We start from the raw sequence: 26,248 nt of genomic DNA, 5'->3' as shown, positions 1-26,248 counted from the left end.
TTTACCTGCAGGAGACAGTGGGAGTTGTCGGGAGGGGCGCTCGCACCTTGTGGCTGGGTGGGCAGGCTCAGAGACGTAAACAGTGGGTCCAGGCCCCTGGGAAATGCACATAAGGTGCTGGCACTGCGGCCACAGCAAGAGCCCACTGCGCTCAGGACACTGCGCCACTGCCGTCTAGTGCACCACCCACGCCTCAGAGAAGCAGTTCCCCGACAGGGCAGCCACGCACAGCCAAACAAGGGAGGCAGCAGGCAGTCCCAGCAGCAGCGGCACCATGGGCAGCTGGAGCCCTTGCTGTGTGCCCTGCAAAGAAAACCCAGGAAAAAAACCCCAAAAAATTGCCCCAGACGCCATTTTGGGCATCCGATTTCTGGGCATGTTCTGGGCATGTTTTCTGGGTGTATGGCAAACCTATTTATTTCCCCCTTTTCTCTCCAGTGATGGGTCTGGTCATTTTGTCCCCTGTTCTCTCAGTGTCTTTATTACCACCATCTCTGGATGAAGTAATTCTGTAGAATTGTAGCCTGCTTTCAGTAGGAGTTTCTAAGCTTTTGTTGAGAGGGTTTAGAAAAACCTGATCTTGTTGTCTCACTAGTATATTAAAACCAGCAAATATTTTGGGAACTGAGTAGCTTCTCTGGCAAATTGCCTTGCCCCTAAATATGGGTTTCTAGTAGTAATTAAAATTAATAAATTTACACGAATATGCATCTATATAATATAACTCAAAAAGGTCGGTGGGTGGTGCATTGATTCTCAAAATTTAGAAACTCTTAAAAATGGCTATATAATTTCCAGAGCAATACTGTGGCTCTGAAGTCTTTACACAAGCAATCAATTTAGCTAGGAATTTTCCAGATAAAATAACTCACATGTCCTCCCTTGAGCTGTATGCATCATGTAAACATTTAGAAAAACACATCACAAGCCTGGCTGTTGTGTTGGGGACAGGAAATGTAGTGATTTTGAAAATCCTAATCCTACTCTTTTCTGGACGGTTACATTCAACAGGACTGAGCAGTCACTCATACCCCTCCTCATTTAAGCTTGTTTCTCGCAGAAGCTCTCATTTAACTAAGACGGGCATACTCTAACTTTGACACAACTAGCTATTATCCAGTCACTGGAGTGAGCCTCTGCCCCTGCCCCACCATAGCACAGACCTCACTCTCTTCTCAGTCTCCACATCAACCAGTCCTGCCCCTGCGATTTCCACATCTGCCAGAAAACTTGCAAAATTGCTGACCTGGATCTGGCTCCACTTGCAAGATTGGGTGGGAGATGAAGAAAGCCAGTGGGGAAAAGAGGTGTCTGCATCTTTCACCACTCATCTCCCAAGTAAAAGTGTTGCTGCCTGAGCCAGTGCTCCAACCACTGCCACATCTTCCTGCCTCTGCCCCATGCTTACAAACATGGAGCAACAGCTAATCAAGGGACAAAGTGGCATCACACGTAACTTGCAAAGAAGGAAAGAGTTGCCTAGGCAGTGTATTACAAATCCCAAGTGGCCTCATGAAAACTAATCTACATCTCAGAAAGGAATCTTGCACATACATTAGTTATAAGAAAATTTAGGACTTTGAGAGGGGGAACATAGTAATTTCCAAATGACTTTCATAATTATCAGCCAGTTTTCCAGCTTAGGTTCCCGTCTGTTTCGAACTGTGGTTTGCAAAAAATGAAAATCTGGCCTCTTTAAGAGGCATACAGATAGTTCGTATCTGATGCCAAGTATACGTGGGTATTTTTTTTTAAGGGGGCGGGCAGTATTGTGATGCTGCAGCAGCACAGAAAGATAGGGTTTTTACAATGAACACACAAGCTAGCATATTGCATATTCATGTTGTCGTTTCTTTCCTTTCATGCAAGTTTCTAGCCCTTAAGACTGCAAAGATAGGCTCAAAAATGTGTGTGAGCAATGTCTGAAATCTCTGGAGCCAGAGAGAGATTAAACAGCACTTCCTGTGGACACAGAATGACTCTGCTATATATAGCTTCATGTCTCTCACCAGATATACCAGTGTCAGAATAAAACCCAAAACAAGAAAATAAATACAAATTTGTTCAGTTTGCATAGGCCGGGATTCAAAGAACAACTTTAGGGATGTGCCCAGTGGCATTTTTGTTTCCCCATCTCTTCTTTGAACAGCAGGCATCCATGTCATACCACAAACTCTGGCAATTAAGCAGTATGTAAATATATATTTTTTAAAAAAATTATTGAAAGCCCCTTCATCTTCAGAAGGAATTTGTTATGATGTCATTGATAACAAAATGCCAGTCCATATTTTTCCCCACCCATGTAATCCAGATTTACCCTTTCTGAATAAATCCAACATTTATTTATTTTTAAATATTGCCAATAATCAATTTGTGATATTCCATGACCCATTTACAATATTAAGCCCCTGTCTGGAAGCACCATTATGAAGTTCCCTTATGCCAATTTAGGCAGACTGGAGATTTCTACTGCATAGCTGTGGTCAATGAGAGTTTGTAATTAAGAGGTTGTTTTATAAAGATGGCAGACAATATTCATCCTTAGACTAGCCTTATAACTAGCTTGAAAATGTATGGTCAGCTTCTGTTTAATTGACTCAGAAACTATAGTTGTCACTGGGGTTCTTGTCTATCCCCATATCCTTTAAAATGAAATCTCATCCTGTCTATAGTGGTTGATGCCATATGCATTTATTGGCAAGCCACTTTGTGAAGGCATTTTGCCTTGAAAAAGCAGGATGCAAATACCAAAATAAAATGGTTTCCCCCTTCCTGGTGTAGCACCACTACCTACCATAATTTTTAGTTGTGTTTAAACCCCAAAATATTGTTAGCAATAATGGACTTGTGCTTGGCATATCCTGACAGCAATATTCGTGTTCTATTTACTGTAGAATTTGATATCCTCTGACCACCTCCACCCTAGGTTGATTGAGAGTAAAGATTTTGGCTCAGCTGTACCTTTCTATAGACTCAAATGGTCATTCAGTTGAGTGACTACCTCTGCTCCAGTTAATTTCAGACAAATACTTGGAAAGTACAAGATGGCGTGAGATGGCTCCCTCCAAGCTCATTTTGTAAAAGCTTTGGGAGTCATTTAAAACAGTTGTTATTATGTTGGCAGACAAATGTGAACAATACTGATCCAGGGTTGGATTGCACATTTTTCCCAAATAACATAGGAAATGACTTGTAGAAACTGGTGGCAAATCTGCTCCTCCAAAACACGATCTCAGTGGGAGTAGGTGAAAGTAGAAGAGTCTCAGTTGCCATCTGATGGTGAGGGAGGTATTCAGGTTAGCTTGCTGAAGTGAAAAGAGTGGTCTTATAATATGTGTTCTGCTGCCTGAAAGAACTTTTTTTGCTTTTATCCTGATGTCACACTGAGTCTGCTTCAGATCTGCCAGCCTCTTAAAGACTCTGACTGTCAGCGCACAAAGGTCTCTTTCATAAACTCACAGCTCTTTCTTCTGAGCGGCTGTATCTGTAGCTTCCTTCTGTGAGGAACTTGCCATTATGTTTCTGAGTTTGTTATGCTTAAGTTTTAAATCTGACAAAGGATGTGCTCTTTGACTGTGGAGCAGCAGGAAATGGAGAGAGCTCTGGATGCCAAAAATCACCAAAATGTTCACTTGAAGTTGGTGACCAATGAATGTTGAAGCAAGCATTCTCAGGGGTCCAGAATGTGAAGCAACTGCCCCCTAACATTTAGGCCACATCTTTGGATCCAATTCTGAAATCTTACAGGCTTTGTAAAACCAACAATGAGGGAGCTTGAGATCTGTGGGCTGAGACAGTGGATAGAAGGGATGTTACTAATTATTTGTGCGTCTGGTTGTTCAGTTTGTCCACACACTTACAGTACCCCATGTCTGGCACTATTGTGGTGGTGTTGTTTTCATTGGGGTCATAGCAATGTCTCATAAGCACACCACACAAGCTCCAGGAAATGGACTTGTGGTTTTGACGTGCCTTGATTATGAATGGTTGGGAGCCCCACCTAAAGATGATAAAGCATTTAAGCTTGCAATTGATTACTGCAGTGTTCCAAGACCTAATGGTTTCTGTGTCGGCCAAGTGTGAGAAGATGAACAGTAGACCCATCAAGCTGGAATCGTAGTTCAGTAGGAATGACTGCATGATTGCAATAGCGTTGTATATTTATAATGCATGCAGCAGCACTCGTAACCGTGTTTTAACAGTTTGTGTTTAATGAGCTCCACTGAGATGTTATGGAGGGGATGGTTCAGTCCTATGAAAGAATGGAAGGAGTTTGGGGAGTTGGAGCTTGATGACCCAGGGAGGGTCCCAGCAGGTTGGAGGAAGCAAAATTGTGCTCCCACGAAATGTCATAATACAAGGAAGGGGCCCGTGATCCAAAGAGTAAGCATCTGGATCCAGAGGAGATATCAACTGGGTTGACAAGGAAGTGTTCCTCCCCTGTGGTATCTGATGCCTCTCGTCAGACTTCTCCTATTGTGGAGCTGCCTTTGGTGCCGCCTCCTGTCAGTGAAAAGCTTCCCCCTTCTATGGAAATGACTGAGAATAATTCAGGTGCTGTGCTGGTGTCGACTCCTTTTCTGCCTCCATGGAGATGCCAGCACAGACAAGCGTTGAAGCCCCAACCCACTCATAGGAATCTGAGTGCCCATTTACTTACCCTGTCCCAGGACTGCAGCTGTTTGCTGTGCTAAGAACTGTGTTCACCTTGCTGTTCAAAAGGAAGATGCAAGGGGCACATTGCTTGTTGGATCAAAGTCTTAGCTGGTGCTTAACCATGTCGCTATAATTTCCTTGCACCTGCTAAACCTTGTAACCAGTGCCTTGCCTATGTACCAATCTGATTGATGACTTTGGAAGAAACAGAGCTGGGAGTGTGATTTCTTTGACTGTCACTTGTCAGTGAGGGCCAGGATGTTTTCTATTCGTTTCATGTTTATACATTTCATGTTTATACCACTTTATATTTTTATGAAAAAAACTCAAGGCGGCTAACAACGCATTAAAACATCAAAGTATACATTCAAGGCAACATAATTAATAGAAAACTAAAATATTATCTTAAAGATTTCAAAATAAAACATTGCAAAGGAGGTCAACTACAGAATGCCCATCTAACACAGCAAAGATAACAAAAAAAAAAATCAAAAGAAAACATTACTAAAGGAAGCCAAGTATAAAATGTGCATTTAAAACTGCATAGTTAGCAAGAAAATTAAATATTTTCATAAGCATAGAACATATCTACTGGGCCGTGGCTGTGGAAGCTCAGGCTCAATGACCTGGATCTGCACTCAGAGACAGCCAAGATACCATCAAAATCACTGCAAGTCATGCTCGATCTCCTCATCCCTTTTAAAAGCTTTTAGTTGCATATATCTGGCACATTTCTGATTAATACAAATATTTCTGATTTTCTGCAAGACTTATATCTTTAAAAATCCTTATGGTGATGCAACGACGCCACTGGATGACCTTTTGGTAATAGCTTTTTTGCATGCATTTCATGACATTTAGAAAAATTATCTTGACCAAATTTTAGCTCTACTCACAGAAAAAAGTTAATTCAGCAGAGAGAAGAAATACCAACTTGTTCCCACCAGTATTTTTGAAGGCCAACACTTTCAGGAGACGCTAACTCAGAATGCCTTGACTTCTGACCTATAACACCAGGCAAATAGGTTTCTTCTGTAATTCCAGACATGCACATTCCAGAGATGTTGTGACCTGTTAAATCTTCAAATCTCAAGGCTTATCCAGTTTTCTGAGGCGAACTGAAAGTGGTTTCTTACATTAGTTGTTGTATAGGATCCAGGTGCCCTCCCTCAAAGAGCGTTTCTGTGGGGAAATTATATTTTCCCGGTACTGCATTTTCTTCATTGGGAAAATTCAATCTTTTTCTTTCTACCCCCATCAGACAACTAGTGATGTGTAAACTGCCATCGAACAAGAATTGTAGACAGCTGTTGGATTGTGACCTTGACTTTACAAATGAATGTAGCACAAGTTCATCTAATACCTCCCCTCACTATTTTGTCTGCACTTTTAGTTTCATTTTGCTTTGTAAAAGTGCTTGCGTCGCCTTTTTGTTGAAGATTTTCTCCTGACTTTGTAGATTATTGTTATGTCTGAGTGTTCCCCACTTCTAGGGCTGAAGTACACAGCCTGCAATTTAAAAACAAATCCGAATCCTGCCCCAACCTTGGCAAGGCTTCTTTCCCTGCTGTAAGCCTGTTCCTCCCTTAGCCAATCTCCTCCATCCATTTCGCTTGGCCAATAAATGATGCCATTGTCTCAGCAAATGGCCAAATGTAGCTAGAGCACATTTTGAATGATTATTTGGATATGTGTCTCCTTTGATCACCTTTGCAAAATAGAGTCTGGCCTGAAGATGTCCAGATACGCTCAGAGAATAAGTACTTCATGCAAATGCTAAATATTCTTATTTGGTCAGAAAATTAGTGCCTTTGCCATCGCCATTACCCTCAGAAAAACCCTGCAATTTGGATTTTCTTTGTGGTCTGTAGCATTTCAGGTGCTTCTGTGGTCATAAGCATTTAAAAGGTAAAGGGATCCCTAACCGTTAGGTCCAGTCACGGACAACTCTGGGGTTGTGGCCTCATCTCGCTTTACTGGCCGAGGGAGCTGGTGTACAACTTCTGGGTCATGTGGCCAGCATGACTAAGCCGCTTCTGGCAAACCAGAACAGCACACGGAAATGCCTACTTGCACTTTGGCGTGCTTTTGAACTGCTAGGTTGGCAGGAGCAGGGACCGAGCAATAGGAGCTCACCCCATCACGGGGATTCGAACTGCTGACCTTCTGATCAGCAAGCCTTAGGCTCTGTGGTTTAGACCACAGCGCCACCCACGTCCCGAGCATTTAGATCATACTTAATCAGGGTAGTTGTCTACTCTTGCCTTCTGGCTTTTCTCTTTGCACTGTCCCTTAGGCAGGAAAGGTGTGCTGTTACAGCTGAAAACCTGAATTAACAAAAATTGCTGACCGGATACTTGGCACCAAGCCTAGCTCGTGCTTTTGACAAACACCTGTCCCCATATTCCCATGTGGTGTGTGTGTGTTTTTTTTTGGGGGGGGGGGAGAGACATTGTTGTGTTTATGATTTGTCAGTACAATTCTGAGTGCCTAATCAGTTTACTAATACTGTACTAATCTGAGCCTTCCCATGCTTGTGCACAGGAGAAGTACTGTCACAGAATTGAAGTAACCCAAATATACAAAAAAAATCGGGGGGGGGGGCCTCCAAAATAGCCCAGTAATAAGTCAGTAGCACAGAATGTTGAGAGACTGAGAGAGAGAGGGAAATTGAGAAAAGAAGAGTGAGGAATAGATTACCTATTTATTAAGCATTCACCCTTATTTGCTCATATAAAGCTGACCCAGCAGTTAAATCTGGGTTTTATTGAGCATTCATTCTGATTTGTTTGTGGTGTAGTTACACAACAATGAACATTCATCCTGCATTTAACCTGACTGCTTGAGGGATTTCTCCGTCATTTGAAACCTAAGCGCCAGACTGGTTTGATAGTGCTCTCATCAGAAGCATTCTTTATGGTTGGTCCTAATGGAAACCTGCAGTGTACCTACTACTCCAACAGCTTTCTGGTTCTGCAGAAGACCTCTGGACTCTTCTCTTTTTTTCCAATGATCCATTTTAGACAACTAGACAAGTCTGCACATTAGAGAGTAGCAGGGAAGTTTCTCCAAGATGAGGAACCAGAAATAAATCAACCCTTGTACACATGACTCCACCCCCCCACCCCCAGCCAAGCGAATGGAAAGTGACCTAATGTAAAGTATTCCTTTAAAACATAAATAATGGACAGACAAGATCCTAGTAATTATCTAAATTGTACATTCACTTGGTGGATAAAAGATGTAGGCCACAAATATCTGAAAGACCATTATGCGGTCATAAACTGTGTCTGGCGGAAATCCAGATGTATGGCAACCCATGTCGCTCAACAGCTTTCCCAAACGTTGTTCAGATTTTCACTTTTTGAAATACAGTGGTATCTCAGGTTAAGTACTTAATTCGTTCGGGAGGTCCGTACTTAACCTAAAACTGTTCTTAACCTGAAGCATCACTTTAGCTAATGGGGCCTCCTGCTGCTGCCATGCCGTCGGAGCACAATTTCTGTTCTCATCCTGAAGCAAAGTTCTTAACCTGAAGCACTATTTCTGGGTTAGCGGAGTCTGTAACCTGAAGCATATGTTACCTGAAGTGTATGTAACCCAAGGTACCACTGTATGGCAACCTCACCCCTTCCAGCCCTACAGACCTTTTAAGATATGCAGAAGGGGCTCTCATGGGAGTTCAGTCACTCTCAGAAGTGCAGAATATGTGGCCTGGGACAGGGCTTTCACTGTGGCATCCCCTAAACTGTGGCACTCCTTTCCTACAGAGGTATGTCTAGCACCTTCATTGTGTAGCTTTCACTGCACCTCTTTACTCTGGGCTTTGACATTTAAGATACAGTGGTACCTCAGGTTAAGTACTTAATTCGTTCCGGAGGTCCATACTTAACCTGAAGCTGTTCTTAACCTGAAGCACCACTTTAGCTAATGGGGCCACCTGCTGCTGCCACATCGCCAGAGCACGATTTCTGTTCTCATCCTCAAGCAAAGTTCTTAACCTGAAGCACTATTTCTGGGTTAGCGGAGTCTGTAACCTGAGGCATATGTAACCTGAAGCATATGTAACCTGAGGTACCACTGTATTTTGTTTTGTGGGACACACCACTTTTGCTGAATTTATATTGTTCTGTTCTGGTTGGAATGGGTTTTCTTGTTTTTGTAATTGTAACAAATACAGTCATACCTCGGGTTAAAGACGCTTCAGGTTAAATTTTTTCAGGTTGCGTTCCGCGGCGACCCAGAAGTACCGTAAAGGATTACTTACGGATTTCGCCGATGCTCAGATTGACGTCATGTGCAGAAGCAGCGAATCGCGACCCACAGACGCAGGATGCGTTCTGCTCAGGATGCAAACGGGGCTCCGGAACAGATCCCGTTTGCATCCAGAGGTATCACTGAATTGTTCTACCTCTACCCCACCTCTCGCGAAACTATGGTGAAGGATGGGTAAGAAATATTAGAAAACATTGAAAAACAAACTAACAAATGATACTTTCACTTGTTAGTGGATGATAGAAGGTAAAGGGACCCCTGACCATTAGGTCCAGTCGTGGCCGGCTCTGAGGTTGCAGCGCTCATCTTGCTTTATTGGCCGAGGGAGCCGGCATACAGCTTCCAGGTCATGTGGCCAGCATGACTAAGCCGCTTCTGGCGAACCAGAGCAGCGCACGGAAACGCCGTTTACCTTCCCGCCGGAGAGGTACCTATTTATCTACTTGCACTTCATGCTTTTGAACTGCTAGGTTGGCAGGAGCAGGGACCGAGCAACTGAAGCTCACCCCGTTGCGGGGATTCGAACCGCCAACCTTCTGATCAGCAAGTCCTAGGCTCTGTGATTTAACCCACAGCGCCACCCGCGTCCCTAGTGGATGATATAAGCCCTTAATTAAATGGAAGTTAGTTTGCTTCATTAGATTTTCAGTGATGTGATCTGATGCTCTCCAAAGAACGCCACAGCAGTGCCACATCAAGCTGGTTTCTTTCAGCAAAAAAGTAATTGGTGCGACTCCAGCCAAACACCAAAGTCAGAACTTTTCTTCACAAGCAGCTTATTACATAATAAATGCACATTGTTGTTGTTTTTTCATTGCACACAGGTCCACATCTCTTCCCTCTAGTCTGTGTTTTTCCATCATGGAATGTCATATTATCCCAGCACTTGAAACTCAATATTTTGCAAAGCCTCCCTTCAGATAGAACATTAATTCCTAGCATGATTGCTCTGCCGCTGTGGAAATGCTGCAGGCCTCTGTTGGGTCGTAGTTTTTGTGATGTTTAGAATGACAGATACTAACTTTTCTTTCTCCATGCCTGCATTATTTTTATTTTATTATGTATTTGCAAGAAGGCTTGTAAACATATTGCACAAAGGCTTTAGGAAGGGCCTTGAGGAAGTTCTTGAGTTTCATATCAAAGTTATTTTGGCATTCAGAGTACCCAGGGACCAGATCTGCAACTCAGCCATTCAGAGCTGCAGTGTGCCATTGATATGCTTATGTTTAATTTCCTCCGTTCTGTCAAATCCTGAGTTTACTTGAGGTTGGGACACTGTGAAGCACAGATACCTGTTGTAACCGGTGGCAAAATTGCAGTGACTGGTGGAATCAATAGCTATGGCTTCCAGCCAGATGGCCATAAGCCCATGCCATCTTATTGCCTAGACAGGAGCTGTTCAGAGTACAGCGGTACCTCAGGTTACAGACGCTTCAGGTTACATATGCTTCAGGTTACAGACTCCGCTAACCCAGAAATAGTGCTTCAGGTTAAGAACTTTGCTTCTGGATGAGAACAGAAATTGTGCTTCGGCGGCGCAGCAGCAGCAGGAGGCCCCATTAGCTAAAGTGGTACTTCAGGTTAAGAACAGTTTCAGGTTAAGTACGGACCTCCGGAATGAATTAAGTACTTAACCCGAGGTACCACTGTACTCCAGCATCAGGTGGTTGCATGGCAGCTGTGTATATCTGGGGTTTGCAAGGACTTTTGCCCCTTGTGGTGGCATGGAAGGGGAGTCACACCCATGCACAGTTTATCTGTGCATTGCACCCTAATTACCTCTCTAAGGTGCATTTACATTTAGATAAAAGGCTTGTGTTTACAGCAGTTTACAAGAAGTAATCAAAGGCATAAACCTATATTTTAATAATTGTAGAAATATCATACTTCCCTTGTCTTAAGCTTTGGCATATAACATCCATAGTCTTGTCCCTGCCTGTACGTCTTTAACCCTTGTTGTATTTTATTGTGTTTCGGTTTTTGTGTGTGTTTTTTTAACCATTTACCGGTACAGTAGTTGTTTACTGTTTGTAAGCCCCTTGAAGTAGTGGGTTAGAAGTTACCTTTGAATTAGGAATAGTGCAACTGCCCAACTGAAATGTAGCTGGAAGCACGCTTTGATTGGTCGTCTGGATAAATCAGAAGTGATGTTGTCAACTGCTTGCCCCTTATGTTAGGGATGGTTAAGTGCTCATATTCACTGCTGAGTGAAACATTGAGTAGTGTGACCCCCCCCCCATCCAATGGTGGATCCTACTCAGAGTAGGCTCATTAAAATTAATGGACCTGAGTTAGTCATGGTCATTAATTTCATGGTGTCTACTCTGAATAGTACTAGCATTGGATAAAACCCAATGAGTTTATATTTCAGGCTGAAGTTACTGTTGTGGAATCATCCTGTTAAATACAAGCAGATATTCCCCATTGGGGAGACAGATAAATTCTGTGCCTGCTCATGCTATTTATTTCTGAGGCTCATAATTCTGAATTAAGTCTCCCTGGTCCAATGTGCCATGCTTTGATTGGATAGAACATTACCTGCACATTTTCCTTTTTAGTAAGCCAATTGCCAAGAGCCTTGTCTTTATACCTTTACACCAGATCTTCTTGTGGCCTGTTTTGTTTAGTTTTAAAACACAGCACACCAGATGATCTGGACTCAGGAAAAGATAACCCATGTTACTAATTAACTCATTTTTTTTGCATTTAGCTCCATCGTATTTTTGGACACAGTCATGTGTATTTAGGTGAATAGAGTTCCCCAAAAGGGCTGTACACAGGGCCCCACAGACCAGAAATATTTCACTGAATCCATTACAGAGCTTTTCTATTGGCTAAACGTGGCTCTTTTTTTCTTTTACACAATAAACTAAGTTAGTGAATGTCAAATGACATACATGGGTTTGTGAACTGCCCTTTCTTCTTTCTTTCTTTCTTTCTTTCTTTCTTTCTTTCTTTCTTTCTTTCTTTCTTTTTTTCTTTCTTTCTTTCTGCAACATTTGTTTAAAATGTGTTTGTTCTGGTGACATGTCCAGTATTATACATTTGAAGTGTATCCCATTTCTATGACCCCATTTTTGAGACTGTAGTTTTCTAGGTTATCTATAATTGCTTGTGCTGTTGCTGGCTATATAAATATAGTATTTATCACATTTGAAGTCACGACACCTTTTTTCCTGGTAACTAATAAAATTGTTTTACTTGCAGCAAAATACTTGACTTTTCCTTGTGATTTACGGAAAAGGTTTTTTTTTCATTAAGGCTAAATCTCTTGGAATGAATGGCATATTGTCAGATTGCACTTGAGGAAAGCCAATGTCCTGCAGAATTTATAAAAGCTTGGGGGGAAAGAGCGGGTGCCAAATGACTACTTTGAGTCCTTAATCTATCGTCTCCTCTGTTTTTATACGTAAAAAGGAAAAGACAGAATGCCGTCGCTATAGAGGCATTTTGTTATTACTAACAGCAACAAATGATATGGTGCAGCAGCAGATTCCCTTAAAGAAGATCATGCTGATATGCCCAGCAAATGATAGATTAGGCCGAACTAGATGTGACAGCAGCCGTTCTGTACGTTTAAACCTGGAACAGCTTCAGTCACATAGAAATAGGGGGTCCAGTCTTAAAAGGAGAAGGAGCAAGTGGCTTCTCTCCTCAAACACTTTTCTCTTAGCGAGGGCAACTTCTAATACCGGAAATTCTGCTGGGAGAAAAGTTCCCAAAGGGACAGTGCAGGGTGGTAAGCTCTGTGTTTTGGTGGGGTGAGGATTCAGTAGTGTTCATTCATCCCCCCCCCCCTTCATCGCTTTTAAAACCAGATTCTCCCACCCACCCCTCTTTCCATGCCATTGGGCCTGTCCTGTAGTCAAACACACAAAATTGTTGATGTCATCTAGTTTGATCTTCTGGGGTAGCTTTCCAAAGTTCCAGTTAGGCTTGGATGTGATCTCTCTGTTGCCATCTGCTCTGATATTTTATAATGTGAACAGTTTATAAATCTTTTAAAATAATAAAATATATCTTATGGAAGAAGGACAGTAAGGTAATATGCCAGTTCTTTTGAGCATTTAACCAGTGTTTTACATTTTATGCTTTTAACATATGTTATCCAAATATTTATTTATTTATTTATTATGTTCAAGGCATAGTATTTCATGTATCTTCATGTAATAATAATGGTAATTCATGTCCAATGTGTTTTGCATGAACCTCAATCCTGATCCTTCATGTATCAGTATTAAAGCTGGCTTTAGTAATTTTATTTTCAAAAAATATACCTAAGAATCATAAAATTGTGGAGTTGGAAAGGGACTCTAGGGTCATCTAGTCCAACCCCCTGCAATGCAGGAACCTCAACACACGGTTGCCCGCCAGTTTGAAACCTTACTGGATCCTGCTTAGCTTTGTAAATCTGCTAGCAGTTTTATTGCTGCACCACTAGGAGGATGAATGAAGTATAAATCAGAGGAATACCCTCAACCCCACCCCCACACTAGTCAGAGTAGCTATAATGGAGATAGAGTTATGTGTGTAAAGTGAGGAAATGCGTTTCTTGTGTTTGCAAAATGTACAGTGGTACCTCGGGATGCGAACGGGATCCGTTCCGGAGCCCCGTTCGCATCCAGAAGCAAACGTAACTAGTGACGGCATGTCTGCGCACACACACATCGCTTTTTGACGCTTCTGCGCATGCGCGTGACGTAATTTTGAGCTTTTGCGCATGCACTAGCGGCAAAACCCGGAAGTAACGCGCTCCGTTACTTCTGGGTTGCTGTGGAGCACAACTCAAACGCGCTCAACATGAAGCATATTCAACCCGAGGTATGACTGTATGTGAGAAATCTGAAGGAAGATATTAAATCAACTACGTATACTTAAAAGGAGTAAAGGGTTTAAACAATATATATTTCTAATAGGATCAATCATAATACATGTTTAAAGAAAATGGTAGGCTTGAAAGTGCATCCCAGCAACATTCATGTACTCTTAAACCACATCAGATTTTATGGTTATGAAATAAGTGTACAATTGGAGGGAGCCAAAGCAACTACTGGCCATTGAGAATAAGGTTTTGATTAAAATGTTGCATTATCAGGTTTGTAAGATCGTGATAATTTCCAGCTCCTTTGTGAAAATGGAGAATGCGAACCAGTTTTTTCCCCCTGGGTGCTTAGAACCACATGAAATGAATGCAGGTTGATATAGTGTGAGCTGAACGGACAAAGTCCAAAGCAGTGCAGGCTGTTTTTCTTGGTTAGAGGAAGGTAAACTTGGAATTGTTTGATGCGTTAGTGTCTTTTGAAAAGAATATAAGGATTACCAATACAGTGGTACCTCGGGTTACATACGCTTCAGGTTACATACGCTTCAGGTTACAGACTCCGCTAACCCAGAAATAGTGCTTCAGGTTAAGAACTTTGCTTCAGGATAAGAACAGAAATTGTGCTCCGGCAGCGCGGCGGCAGCAGCAGGAAGCCCCATTAGCTAAAGTAGTGCGTCAGGTTAAGAACAGTTTCAGGTTAAGAATGGACCTCCGGAACGAATTAAGTACTTAACCCGAGGTACAACTGTATTTTCTTAAGCAACACAGCTCTGGATCTTATGAACAGCTCAAGACTCTGAACCTGATGGGGGCCTGGTAGGGTGGTTTGTGCTAAGCATCAGAGCAGACTAGAGGAGAGGTCAGTTGGAGGACTGTAGCTGTTACTTGGTTCACAAAAAACAGTAAAGCATACACCAATATAAATGGCAGATAAGATAAGTAGCACTTCTGCATCATTTTAAAAACTCGATTGCTATATCTATTCTTTCATTGAAAAAATGCATCGGATTGTACTATTTAGATTATGAGGATGCTTTGCTAGCTTTGAAACTGTGGCTGTGATTAAAGGGAAAATCTGCTGCCTGCTGTGTGTGTGTGTGTGTGTGTGTGTGTGTGTGTGTGTGTGTTGTTTTTCTAAAAACCCACGACTCCCATTCTTGAATATTCAGAAGCAAAGTTTATTTTGGATTACCAGAGAGGTTAAAATGTTCACCTCCTAAGATCAAGACATTAAATTCCCTCATCTCTTGCTGTTTCCAAGAAATGAGGTCTTGCAGCACCAAGTACAGTTTTGTGCTCATCAGTAAGAAGATAAATCGTTCTGTTTTTCCTCTAAAGGAGATGGTTTCTAAAAATAGAAATGCTAGAGTTCTCATGAACAAAAGAATTCCTAAGATCCACCTCTGCCATTGTCCTTCTCTCTTTATCTGTACTTCTACTGCTTTTTCCTTAACAGCTCCATATTTTTAATACTTCAAAATTTACCTTTCTTTGTCCCTTTATAAAGATTGCAGTTCTCTCCAGCTTCTTTTCTCCCTTTCAAGTGAAACTAGCCTACTTGGTATCTTTCCCCCCTGAACAAACAGGACCCTGCTGTTTGTCCACCAACATATTAATTTCATTTTTTTGCTCCCTTGCAAAACACTCTAAAAAAATGCGAAGAACTTTTGGACAGGCAGTGTTCTAAAACTTCAGAGATGTTATCTCTTTTGGCCTGGATTTCCATCAGGTTTGTAACAGAAATCTGGAGATACTCCATGTCTTGGCATGAAGATGGTGTATAATAGAGTCTTTCATTCTCTTTCACGGACGTACTGAAGCAGAGGCTGTTTGGAAAAGATACACTTCCATCCAAGTTACGGCATGGCTGTGCATCTTGAATCAAAGTCTGACAGTGATGATAAATGTATTATATGCACAATTGTTGCATGCATGTCCTGCTCGTGGTTTTCCCATGGACATTTGGTTGGCCACAGTGAGAAGAGAATGCTGAACTAAATAGGCTTTTAATGTGGTCCAAAAGAACTCTTTGTATGTCCTCAGACTAGTGGGAGAGCACTCGGTCTGTTCAGTCCAAACATAACCGTTTCTCCTGGGACAGGTTTTGGAAAAGTGTTCCATTCTGCAGTTGTTCAAAGTATTTCCGTTTAAGTGTGGGAGAGAGATTCATCTCTGGATGCCACTGATTGCCTTGTACACACCTCCTTTCCAATTCTCAGATTAGTTTTCCTATTGGTTTGGGTGGTTTTTTTTTTAATCTTTGATCTCTGTTTTATCTGTATGTGCAGCTTCTTCTTTTTTTAAGGGAATAGCCCACATGAAGCATAACTGGCAAGGCTGAACTTTCTGTTTGACTGGCTGTTATGTGTTACATGTGTATACCAGGCAAGCTGAGAAGTTGGCCTGAAGGCAAACTCACACTGATAAAATGCTACATCTGTCTTCGGCCCGGATTGGCATGGGCAACTTTTCCTTCCTAGGGTCTTTGCAAGTGAATATCACATTGAATTGTAAAGCTTGCCTACATTTAGTACAAAATACAAAACCTGCTGTTTTATTTTCTTCTCTTTCATGTTCATTGCACTACAAATGTAAACAATGCCTGATATAAATGGGATCCCGTTGCATTTCCAGTCCATGAAGGCATTCAGGTGCAGGAAGGAATGTACAAAGACTCAGTCACAAAAATGGACGGTGCAGATTCAGGCTTTTTCAGTTTCAACCTGATACTCCTGTCCTGTGCTCTCCAGTAGCACTTGGTTGACCCTGTAAGCTCTGGCATTTTGCCAAATGTACCTCTTTCATTTAGAGCCACATATTAACAATATTTTTATTTGTAGCTAAGTATGTCAGCAAAAGGGACGCGGGTGGTGCTGTGGGTTAAACTACAGAGCCTAGGACTTGCCGATCAGAAGGTCAGCGGTTTGAATCCCCCGACGGGGTGAGCTCCCATTGCTCGGTCCCTGCTCCTGCCAACCTAGCAGTTCGAAAGCACATCAAAGTGCAAGTAGATAAATAGGTACCGCTCTGGCGGGAAGGTAAACGGCATTTCCGTGTGCTGCTCTGGTTTGCCAGAAGTGGCTTAGTCATGCTGGCCACATGACCTGGCAGCTGTCTGTGGACAAACGCCGGCTCCCTCGGCCTATAGAGCGAGATGAGTGCGCAACCCCAGAGTCGGTCACGACTGGACCTAATGGTCAGGGGTGCCTTTACCTTTACCTTTTTATTTGTAGCAATGTATGTCAGCAAGATGCCACCATTCCTTCCACCTGCTGGTACTCTCAAAACTGTAAATCCTCTGCTGAGTTATGGCCAAACTCCAACTCTTTTTCTCCCCAGCACTTGTTCCCTGTCAAAATAAATAACAGCGTCAGAGAGCAACTTTTCTTAGAATTACAGCAGGGGTAGAAAGGGTTAAACTCCCAATCTGTGATCCCAGTAAACCTCCCCCCCATGCTATTTGTTGAAAAACAAAACAAAGCCCTGTCCATTAAATGTGAAACACATATTCAACATCATGTGTAGTTTGGGCGTTAGTGTTATAACCCTAGTGCTTCTGAGTTCTGCATTTATTAAATTGGTTCTGTTTGCAGTATCATCTCCATTTTATTTGACTAACATCCAGGTATTGTTAAATTCTTATCATCAGTTGAAAGTTAGTGAAAACCCTGATGCTCCACCATTTGGGGAAAAAATGGGTATGAAATATACATGCCAAGTTCGGTTCTTGAATCATGTTAAAACCACCTTTAGTTAGTACAGTATATGACTTCTGTAGTTCCTCTCCTTAAGCCATTTTATAAGCAGTCAGGTTCTGGCAAGGAAAGGACTCTTTGGGGAAAGAGCCATAGCTCAGCAGTAGAGCATCTGATTTACACGGTGAAGTTTCCAGGTTCTTTCCCTGGCACCTCCAAGTAAGGCTGGAAGAGACTCCTGCCTGAAATCCAGGAGAGCTGCTGCCAGCTAGTGTAGACAATAATAGGCTAAACATACCAATGGTATGACTTGGTATAAAGCGCCATCCTATGCACTGTGGCTTCAGCAGCACACAGTTTCCGACCGCAGAGCATCTTGCTGGGAATTTTGTAGAATTAAGCCAGATTACATTGCACTTTGGCATAGAATTGGGTCCTAGAGCTGTGTATGGATTCTAACAAAAGAAAGGGTTCAGTGGAAGCTTTGGCCAGATATTGGTGGGTGCTTTCTTTTGCCAACGTAACAGAAGATTGGGATGAATCAAGCCTGCATTCCACACAGAACTGGAAGTGCCTGAGTGTGGGCAAAGTTTGAAGCATTCTTTGCAGACCTAGCAGGTCAAGATATACTATCATAATGTGTGCTTTAGCACACCCTCCATGTGTTACCAGGTGTTAGCAGGGCTGTGTGTCTCTCACACCCACTCCTGTTTTCTGCACAAAAGAAAGCCAACTTTCCAGTGTGGAAACACAAATTTCCAGTGTGGTGGTCCAGTTTGGCTCAAGAGGTGGTAGAGGTGGGTTGGTGGGTAGGGTGACTTTAACTGTTTGTCCACAGCTATGATATCGATTCGGATCTGGCCATCTGCACCAGCAGTTTGTGTGGGGTGGGGAGGGGGAGAGAGAGAGAGAGACTCCCCTTTGCTTCACTTGAAATTATCTCACTTTGCAGAGGAGGCAAATTTGTATTTTGATACTAAGGCACTATAATGGGTGTTTGTTTTTTTACTACTTATAAGATGGATTCTTGGACATGCTTTATTTTACATCTATCTTGTTTCATTTTAAACTGCTTAACTGCTAGAATGATTATATATCAAATTGTTGGTGCTTGGGATTAAACAGTGTGGGTTAGAAATCCCATACTAATCCAAACCCGCCCTGAGGAAGGGACACAAACTGGGTGGGTTTAGCTGCTTGGAAAGCTTTATAGCTATAACATTACACGTTTTGTAAAGTACACTTGAAGCCCCGGTATGCTCACAAGTCAGGCATATGATGCTGCCTTTTCTCTCTTGCAGATGAGCCCAATCCTTCTCCTTGTGCTGTTGTCTCAAACACAACTCGCAAGAAGGAAGCCTGGTAAGTGTTGAAATTGCTAGAGGAAGAATTACAGGGCTTGGCATTTTTAATCTCTGTGGGCCAGTTCCCAAGGTCTTTCATTTGTATTGCAACATCAAGCTTAGTATAATACCATTCAATATAACATGTGTGCCTTCACTCATGTAATCCTTCCTGGAAAATTTCCCTGGGTTCTCGTTTTGAAGTGGGTCATAGTCAAGTCAGAGAAGCTTGCTGTTCAGGCCATTGGATCAATTGATAGAACATATACCTGCCACTTGATTATTGATCCTGGGACTATTCAACGCTGAGTGATGAGCAGTTGGTTATAAACATAACAAACAAACTTGAAAATAAAATCTGATAAATCAGTGAGACTTGTTGCCTAGCAAAGGCACATAAGACTGCAGTGTGAGCTCAGTCTCTAGGCCTTTATGTTGCATGAAGCTTCAACCGTTCATTATCAGATTTCTCTACTTTTCATTGTTTTTTGGGCTTGGCAGAGGATATGTTGGCTCGATTAAGTGCTCTTGTTTTCTTTCCCTGCCATCTGGGATGACCTTGGCCAAGGAAGATGTTGAAAGTACTTGCATTATGGAATTCCGATGAAGTGTATAGTTCATTTCAGACAAGTCTGTTTTTACTTTAGCCCAGAGAGAAAACAATCCAAACATAGCTTCTGCTGAAAGAAGTTAGCATCCAAAAGGCGCAAGGCGTCTAAAATGAATGAGTACAGAGATTCAGTGGTGTAAATTGAAAGTACAAAAAGTAAAACGATGATGGAACAATGGCTAGGAGGTGGGACAGCTTCAGATCCAAGTGGCATGTTACGTTAACCAAACATTTTTAAAATCATGGTTAGCGCTGGGCATTTTCTTCCCCCTGCCCCAGAAAATGTAGAAGTGTGAGTCTCTAATCTGGATCTGGACTGTGAAGCACCTCAAAAGTAGTGTTTACTGCAAGTAGTGCTTTTGGGAAGCCAATAGCAGATGGGGAGAACAGGTGTTTTGTTTTTTTCTGGCAGAAAAGGCATGGAGAAAAGAGAGTTAGAAAACAAACCTGCTGTACAGCTGCTTTTTCTAAAAAAAAAAAAAAAAGAAGAAGAAGAAGAATCTGGGAAGTGACAAGCATGTTTAACATAACTTGTAGTTTGGCCCTGTGACTTTGCTCCAGAACCATCATGGCAAATTTTATATCTCTTTAATGAGGTAAATGGTAGAAAACAACAGCAACAAAAAACACTGCTGATGAATATGGCTCATGACCCAATGGCAAGTACTACAGAGTCGCTTAGCAAAATTAAGGCTGTTGCCAGTGCTGGAAATGAAAGGTTTCTTTTGGATAATTGAACAATAGTAGAAAATGGGCTTGTTATGAAGGGACAATGTAAAGTTTAGATAGCATTATCTAGTTAGAAAGATATATGAAGTCCTGTCTCTTTATGATGATAAAGTGACTAAAATTGGCTTTGAGGGGTACAAAAAAATAAAATTGTCACAGTCTCTGCATTCCGGTTTAAAATCTAAAGGCCATACTATGAAAAGAGAAAGATATATAATGAGGGTAAAATAGGAGAATTCAGAAAAAGCCAATTTTAATACAAAAACTTTCTGGTTACATAGCAGCCAGATAGAATAGCTACTGAGGGGAAAGTGCTAAGAGAAGGGGATCCAAATGGCAGTAGCCACCAGCAAGTTGAGCTGATAGAGTAGGGCTTTGAGGTGTTGTGTTGCCTTTTGTGAAGAGGAATGATTCATCTGAGAATGTTGTTGTTTGAGTGATGGAAGTGCACAGGGAGATGTATACAGGCATTTGAAATGTTTCACGCTGTTGTAAATAAAAATCTGCCCTTTTCCCTTATGGGGTATCCAAGAGCCCATATAGAGTCCTTACATAGGTTCCCTATTGGTAGGAGAAAATAACAGAGGCCAACCAGAGAATATTGAGAAGCAAAGCAGCTAGTAAGCTTGATCTTTATTGATCTGTTGCAACAGGGTACTCCCCTCACACGCAGGAGAGGAAGAGGACCCAGAACAATGGCCTGCAAGGCCTTATAAAGACTTTTGAAATTCCCCTTCTCTAGATCAGGACCACCCCCAGAAACATTATGCATACATCACAGAAGGGGTGTAACCTAAGACCACCCCTCAGATACATCCCACCTACATCGCAGAAATTTAAATGTTGTTTTTCTCTTGTCCTTGTTTATCTCCTGTCTAGCAGGTAACTTGATTGGATTTTCTGGGGAGCCTGGCCATTCTTTTGTAGTGCTAAAATACTTATTTCCTGGGCCAGGTCACAGGCTCACACCTTATTCAAACACAGATTAAAGGAAGAGACAATGGGGAGGCTTTTCCATTTTTAACCTTGCAGAGAAAGGATTTGGTCAGTTTAGGAATCAAAATGGTTCCTGTGCTGATCTATGTATGTGCAGTTATGAACATTACTATATATCTAAAACCATAAAATTCCTATCACAATATTCCCCCCTTTGGGGCTAGAATTTTTCTTAAAAATTTTTGCCCCACAAATAATAACATCGTATGTTGTAAATGGATGTGTTTGTATAAATATATCATAAAAATAACACATGTTGCGTTTTGCTACTAAATTACTTGTGGCATTCTAACACTTTGGGAGAGACCATTTACTCAATAGTGTTCTATGCTTTACACCTAGCAGGAAGGTAAGGTCCACTAATGACTGAAAAGTGCAGTTTGCTTCCCCCCCCCCGCCATTTTTGTGTTCTCAGGTGTCAAGGTAGCTCTTCTGTGGTCTCACACTGACATAGTGCTACAGCAACACATCCCTTCTGTTGAATCCCCTCAGGGCTTTCATTTAACCATGTCGCCTGGCATTCACCATAGCTGGCACAGGTTTTGGGCATCTCGTGAGGGAGAGGTCTTCGCCTTGGCCTTTAGCTATGGGATTTTATTATAGGCTGTGGTCTTGCACTCGCACAATGGGAAGTTGCTCACTTGCACTTAAAGGACCAAAAGCTAATTGCAGCCTGGATACACTTGCCCAATTCGAACTGAGTCCAATTTGAATTTATCTTGCCCCATGGTTCTCAACTCTTCAAACCAATCTGTTAAAAGAAAACCATTCTTAACAAGGGCAGTTGTCCAAATAAGTCAATTTAAGTCTATAAGGGATCATTCCTGCTAAACCAAAGCATATCCACCTTCATGTTTCTTAGAAGCTTCTCCTTGGTAAAGCAAGTTTTAGCACATTTTTTTAAAATGGGTAGGGAAGGTTGGCATAGTGCCAGGTGGGACAACGAATTGTGGTTATCTAAACATTGGACTACACAATAGTGTGAGCTATTGGAAAGTATAAAATGCATGAGAATTCTCCACTGGTGTGTAAGGAATAAGACATTAAACATAAAAACAGTTACACACAAAAATTGCCCCCCCCCCCTTTGTGGAAATCACACTGTCAGACTCATTTCAACATTCTTACATAATAACACATAATACAAAACAAAATAATTAAATATCTGTTGCATATCTGGACACAATTGTGATCTTTTACGTATGTATCTTTTGAATCCTGGAGCAGAGGCTTGAGGTTCAAGTGAAAAAATGTCCTTGCAATTCAACTCCTCCCCCCTTTGTCAGGTCCACTCCCCCCTTTGGCAGTCTATATCCTTTGAAAGAGATAACTGTGGGCACTTTGAAAACTCTGGTGTTGCAGGTCTTGTGAGTTGAGGGGTTGTTGCTGCTTTTCATCATTGCACATCTGTAGAAGTGATATCCTGTAAGGGGGCAGGGTTTTGGGAAGACTTAAAAACACAGTTACACAAGAAAGGGGCAAAAGGCAAAAAGGATGTCCTCCAGTTTCCATGGGAAGCTGCAAATATCACATTTCCATATAATTACAGTTATTATCTGCTAAGTTTGTTTGCTTTCCTTCACTTAATTTTTGTTGTTGTTGTTCTTTTCATATTATAAAATAAAAAATTACTCCACATGTATAGAAAGAGAACTGTAAAAAATACAAAGGTTAAAAAATAAAAAGGAAAGCAAAAAATTAGATTACCAGTTAGATGAAAACAAACTTGACACAAAAACATCAGATTCAGAAAAGAACTATTATTAAATATATTATCAAAACCACGCAGATTACTACTAGACTGAAAAAAAAAATACAAAGGTTAAAAAATACAAAAGAAAGCAAAAAATTAGAATACCAGTTAGATGAAAACAGACTTGACACAAAGACATCAGATTTAGAAAAGAATTATTATTAAATAATACAAAGATATTATCAAAAACCGCACAGATTACTACTGGACTGAAAAAATGGGAAAACAATGGGGAAAAACTTAAAATTCACCATATGCTATCTGATAAAAGAACTTCATGAAACTGACTTTCAACATGTGATGAACATGTCCCCAAAGTAAAACACACACACACAAAATGAGCTATGAGGAACCAAAAATAAATAAATGCTAAGACACACAATTAATAAGCAACCTGAAGTAACCTGAAGTAATCTGTTTTGGCATTCTAACATCCCAAATGAAAATAAAAGTGTTTCTTGATGTGACATCATCAGCTGTAATGTTAATACTGGGAAATGAGTTAATACCAAGAAAAATGAATGGCAATTTAAGTTGTGCAGGTACCTTGCACTAGCCAAAATGACAGAATTAATAAGAAATGCTCAGGCAAAAAAGGTAAACAAATACCATTCCGCAAACAATGTTTGGTTGTGCTTCGATTAATTTCATATATATAATGGAAGAACTGATAAAACGAACTTAATAAACGAAAACAGATTATTTGTAACCTAAAAAAAATGTCAAAGCCACAAAGAGAAAGAAATCAACCAATATAGCAGGGATTCAGACTTGTTTTGCTGAACAGAAAGAAAGTGACTGTTTGGCTTTAAGTGAAGAAAGACAAAAGGAAAAACAAATGCATTTACTTTTTATAGAGTATTTAAATCACTGTTTGCATCCCTTCATTATCATTTGTGCTGTGGGAGAAAAGAAAGGTCACTCTGTTAAAAGGGAAAATTATTTCATGTGAGAGGTCTGTCAGGAAGTGCTGTTCCTAAAATGCATAGGCATATACACACACACACACCAAAAAAAAAACAAAAACAAAAACAAAAACTTATAAAATTTAAATTCCATTGGGAGGCGAACCTTTTGTTAGCCCCTGGGGCAAGACATTAAGGGTGATTTCCCTCAATGGTTCCAAATTTTACATAAGGAAATTTGTATAGGTTTCAGGCTCTCCAAACCTTCTCTCTCCCCCCTCCTTTCTCTCTCTCTCTCTTTTGTAAGCTGATCTAGCCTCTGTGCATGTGCAGAGTTCATGCCTCAGCAAACCTTTTATACAATTGAAAATGTTGCATCTTTTGGCTCAATTAGAATAAGGAAGGGAAAGGTTAGGAGTAGATTTTAAAAATAGGGTTAGATTTTAAAACAAAAAAGAGAAACTCAGCAATTTAAGTATTCACCAAAGCTAGCAATTTCAGCCCAAGCTTCCTTTATGTACAGGAAAGGGCTATCATTATTGGTCATTTTATCTGGTCATTCGCGGAACAATCAACCGCTCTCTTATTTATGAGTAAAAATGGCCAGGTAAGGAGTGGTTTTTTAAAATAGGGTTAGATTTTAAAACAAAAAAGAGAAACTCAGCAATTCAAGTATTGACCATTCAGCCCAAGCTTCCTTTATGTACAGGAAAGGGCTAATATCCCTCTGGCCATTCGCGGAACAATCAACCGCTCTCTTATTTATGAGTAAAAATGGCCAGAGCGTTAGAATTCATAGGATTTTTTAACATTCTCAGTCATTTCAGCCTTACCATTTGCAGACAAAAAATTATTATTATTATTATTAATATTATTATTTTCTGCGCCTTAATTTACAGGAATGGCCAAGGCTAATTGTACTTGATTATTCATTTGTATGTGCTTAAACTTTGAATTGACTTTTAAGTTTGATTAAAAAAAAATAGTAGACAAAATGATAAATACTGTAATCACTCAAATGCTTGATATTACCAGTTGTGCTTCAAAACATCATGGCTTTTACCTCTCACCTTTTAAAACTAAAAAGCAATGCTAGGCTGAATTTCAACTCCATTACCACACCAGAATTTAAGAATTACCCTCCAATGCTTGCAGACACATGGTCTTCCACACAGCCACAAATTGGGAGAGTTGAAAGGGACCCTGGGGTCATCTAGTCCAACCCTAAAATACAGGGTTCATAGCAAGATTTGTACTACCAGAAACACACACATTCACCTCTCACCTTTAAAAACAAAGAGCAATCTGGGCTGGATTTCAACTCATCAGCCACAAATTGGGAAAGTTGAAAGGGACCTGGGGTCATCTAGTCCAACCCTAAAATACAGGGTTCATAGCAAGATTTGTACTACCAGAAACACACACATACTTATGTACACAGACACAACTGGGGAAGAGATCACAAGCCATGCGCCTATCATGTACTAAGGAAAAAGAAAATAAAAGTACCCAACCCTTTTAGCAGATCTTGAAGCTAGTTTGAGTGAGAGTTTACTTCCTTAGACTAAAGAGTGCAAATTCCTATAGAAATTATCTTTAAAAGAAGATTGAAGTTAACATTTTTCCTAAGATAGGGAGAGGATCTTTTATAAAGCAAAGTTTAAACAGCCATAGATTTGATTTAAAAGGAATACAAGAGTGAACAATTTTTCCTGAACTTGCAGAGGAATAGTAAGCCTAATCTATGCCCCCCCCCTTTTGCAGTTTCCTTTAAAGGAAGCTTACTCGGGAGTAAATTTACCTGGCACAGAATAAGAAGGAGAAGGGGAAAAAACCCTGAAAGAGACAGAATGAAACAAGGGGGGGGCATTTTCTAAGAAAAGAGGCCAGGACGTCTTATAGAGACTGATACCAGGAGCCTTACAATAACTCTTCTGTCCAACCAGATCAAAGTTAAAACTGGACTCAGATATTTTTCTTAGAAGGAACACCATACTTTCATAGGCATATGCTTAATGAAATACATACACTGCATTTTAGCTTGAGAGAGCAGTTGGCTCAACTAGGCTTTTGCAGCAGAAACATTTGGTTAACTTAGACTGGAACACAGGTGTGCTTGCAAACTCAAAAGTTACAACAAAACATTTACCATTAGACTTAAATCGCCCTCCTCACTTAAACTAGAGGAAGGAGGTGGGGTAATTCCCCTTTCAGAACACAAGTAGCACGTATACAAGATTTTACCACTTGGGAGGAAAACTCTTTTAGAGCCTCTCTCAAATAACAAACATTTGCACACTTCATTCTCCATTTTGTCTTGTTTTTAAGACTGATAAGGTTCAACATGGCTTCCTTAGATTTAGAATTTGGAGCAAGCTTGCATTTTTATTTTAGATGGCATATTTAAGATAAGCAGCTGCTGGATGTTACCTATGTACAATTTAAACACAGGAAAAACGTTCTT

General features: G+C 40.9%; 1 protein-coding gene across 10 annotated transcripts in view; it reads left to right on the top strand.

Moving 5' to 3' along the window:
* WIZ (WIZ zinc finger) overlaps positions 1-26,248 on the top strand; it is a 65,538-nt gene that overhangs the window by 13,702 nt on the left and 25,588 nt on the right. For all 10 annotated transcript variants that reach the window (XM_081184434.1, XM_081184433.1, XM_081184432.1 and 7 more), the window contains exon 3: positions 18,750-18,810. In XM_081184434.1, coding sequence (XP_081040560.1) covers positions 18,750-18,810 — 61 coding nt within the window. The remainder of the gene's footprint in view (positions 1-18,749; positions 18,811-26,248) is intronic.

The sequence above is a fragment of the Podarcis bocagei genome, assembly GCF_964188305.1.
Source record: "Podarcis bocagei genome assembly, chromosome: 2".
Taxonomy (NCBI): Eukaryota; Metazoa; Chordata; class Lepidosauria; order Squamata; family Lacertidae; genus Podarcis; species Podarcis bocagei.
The sequence above is the reverse complement of the archived record's forward strand: the minus strand, read 5'-3'. Positions and strand labels throughout refer to the sequence as shown.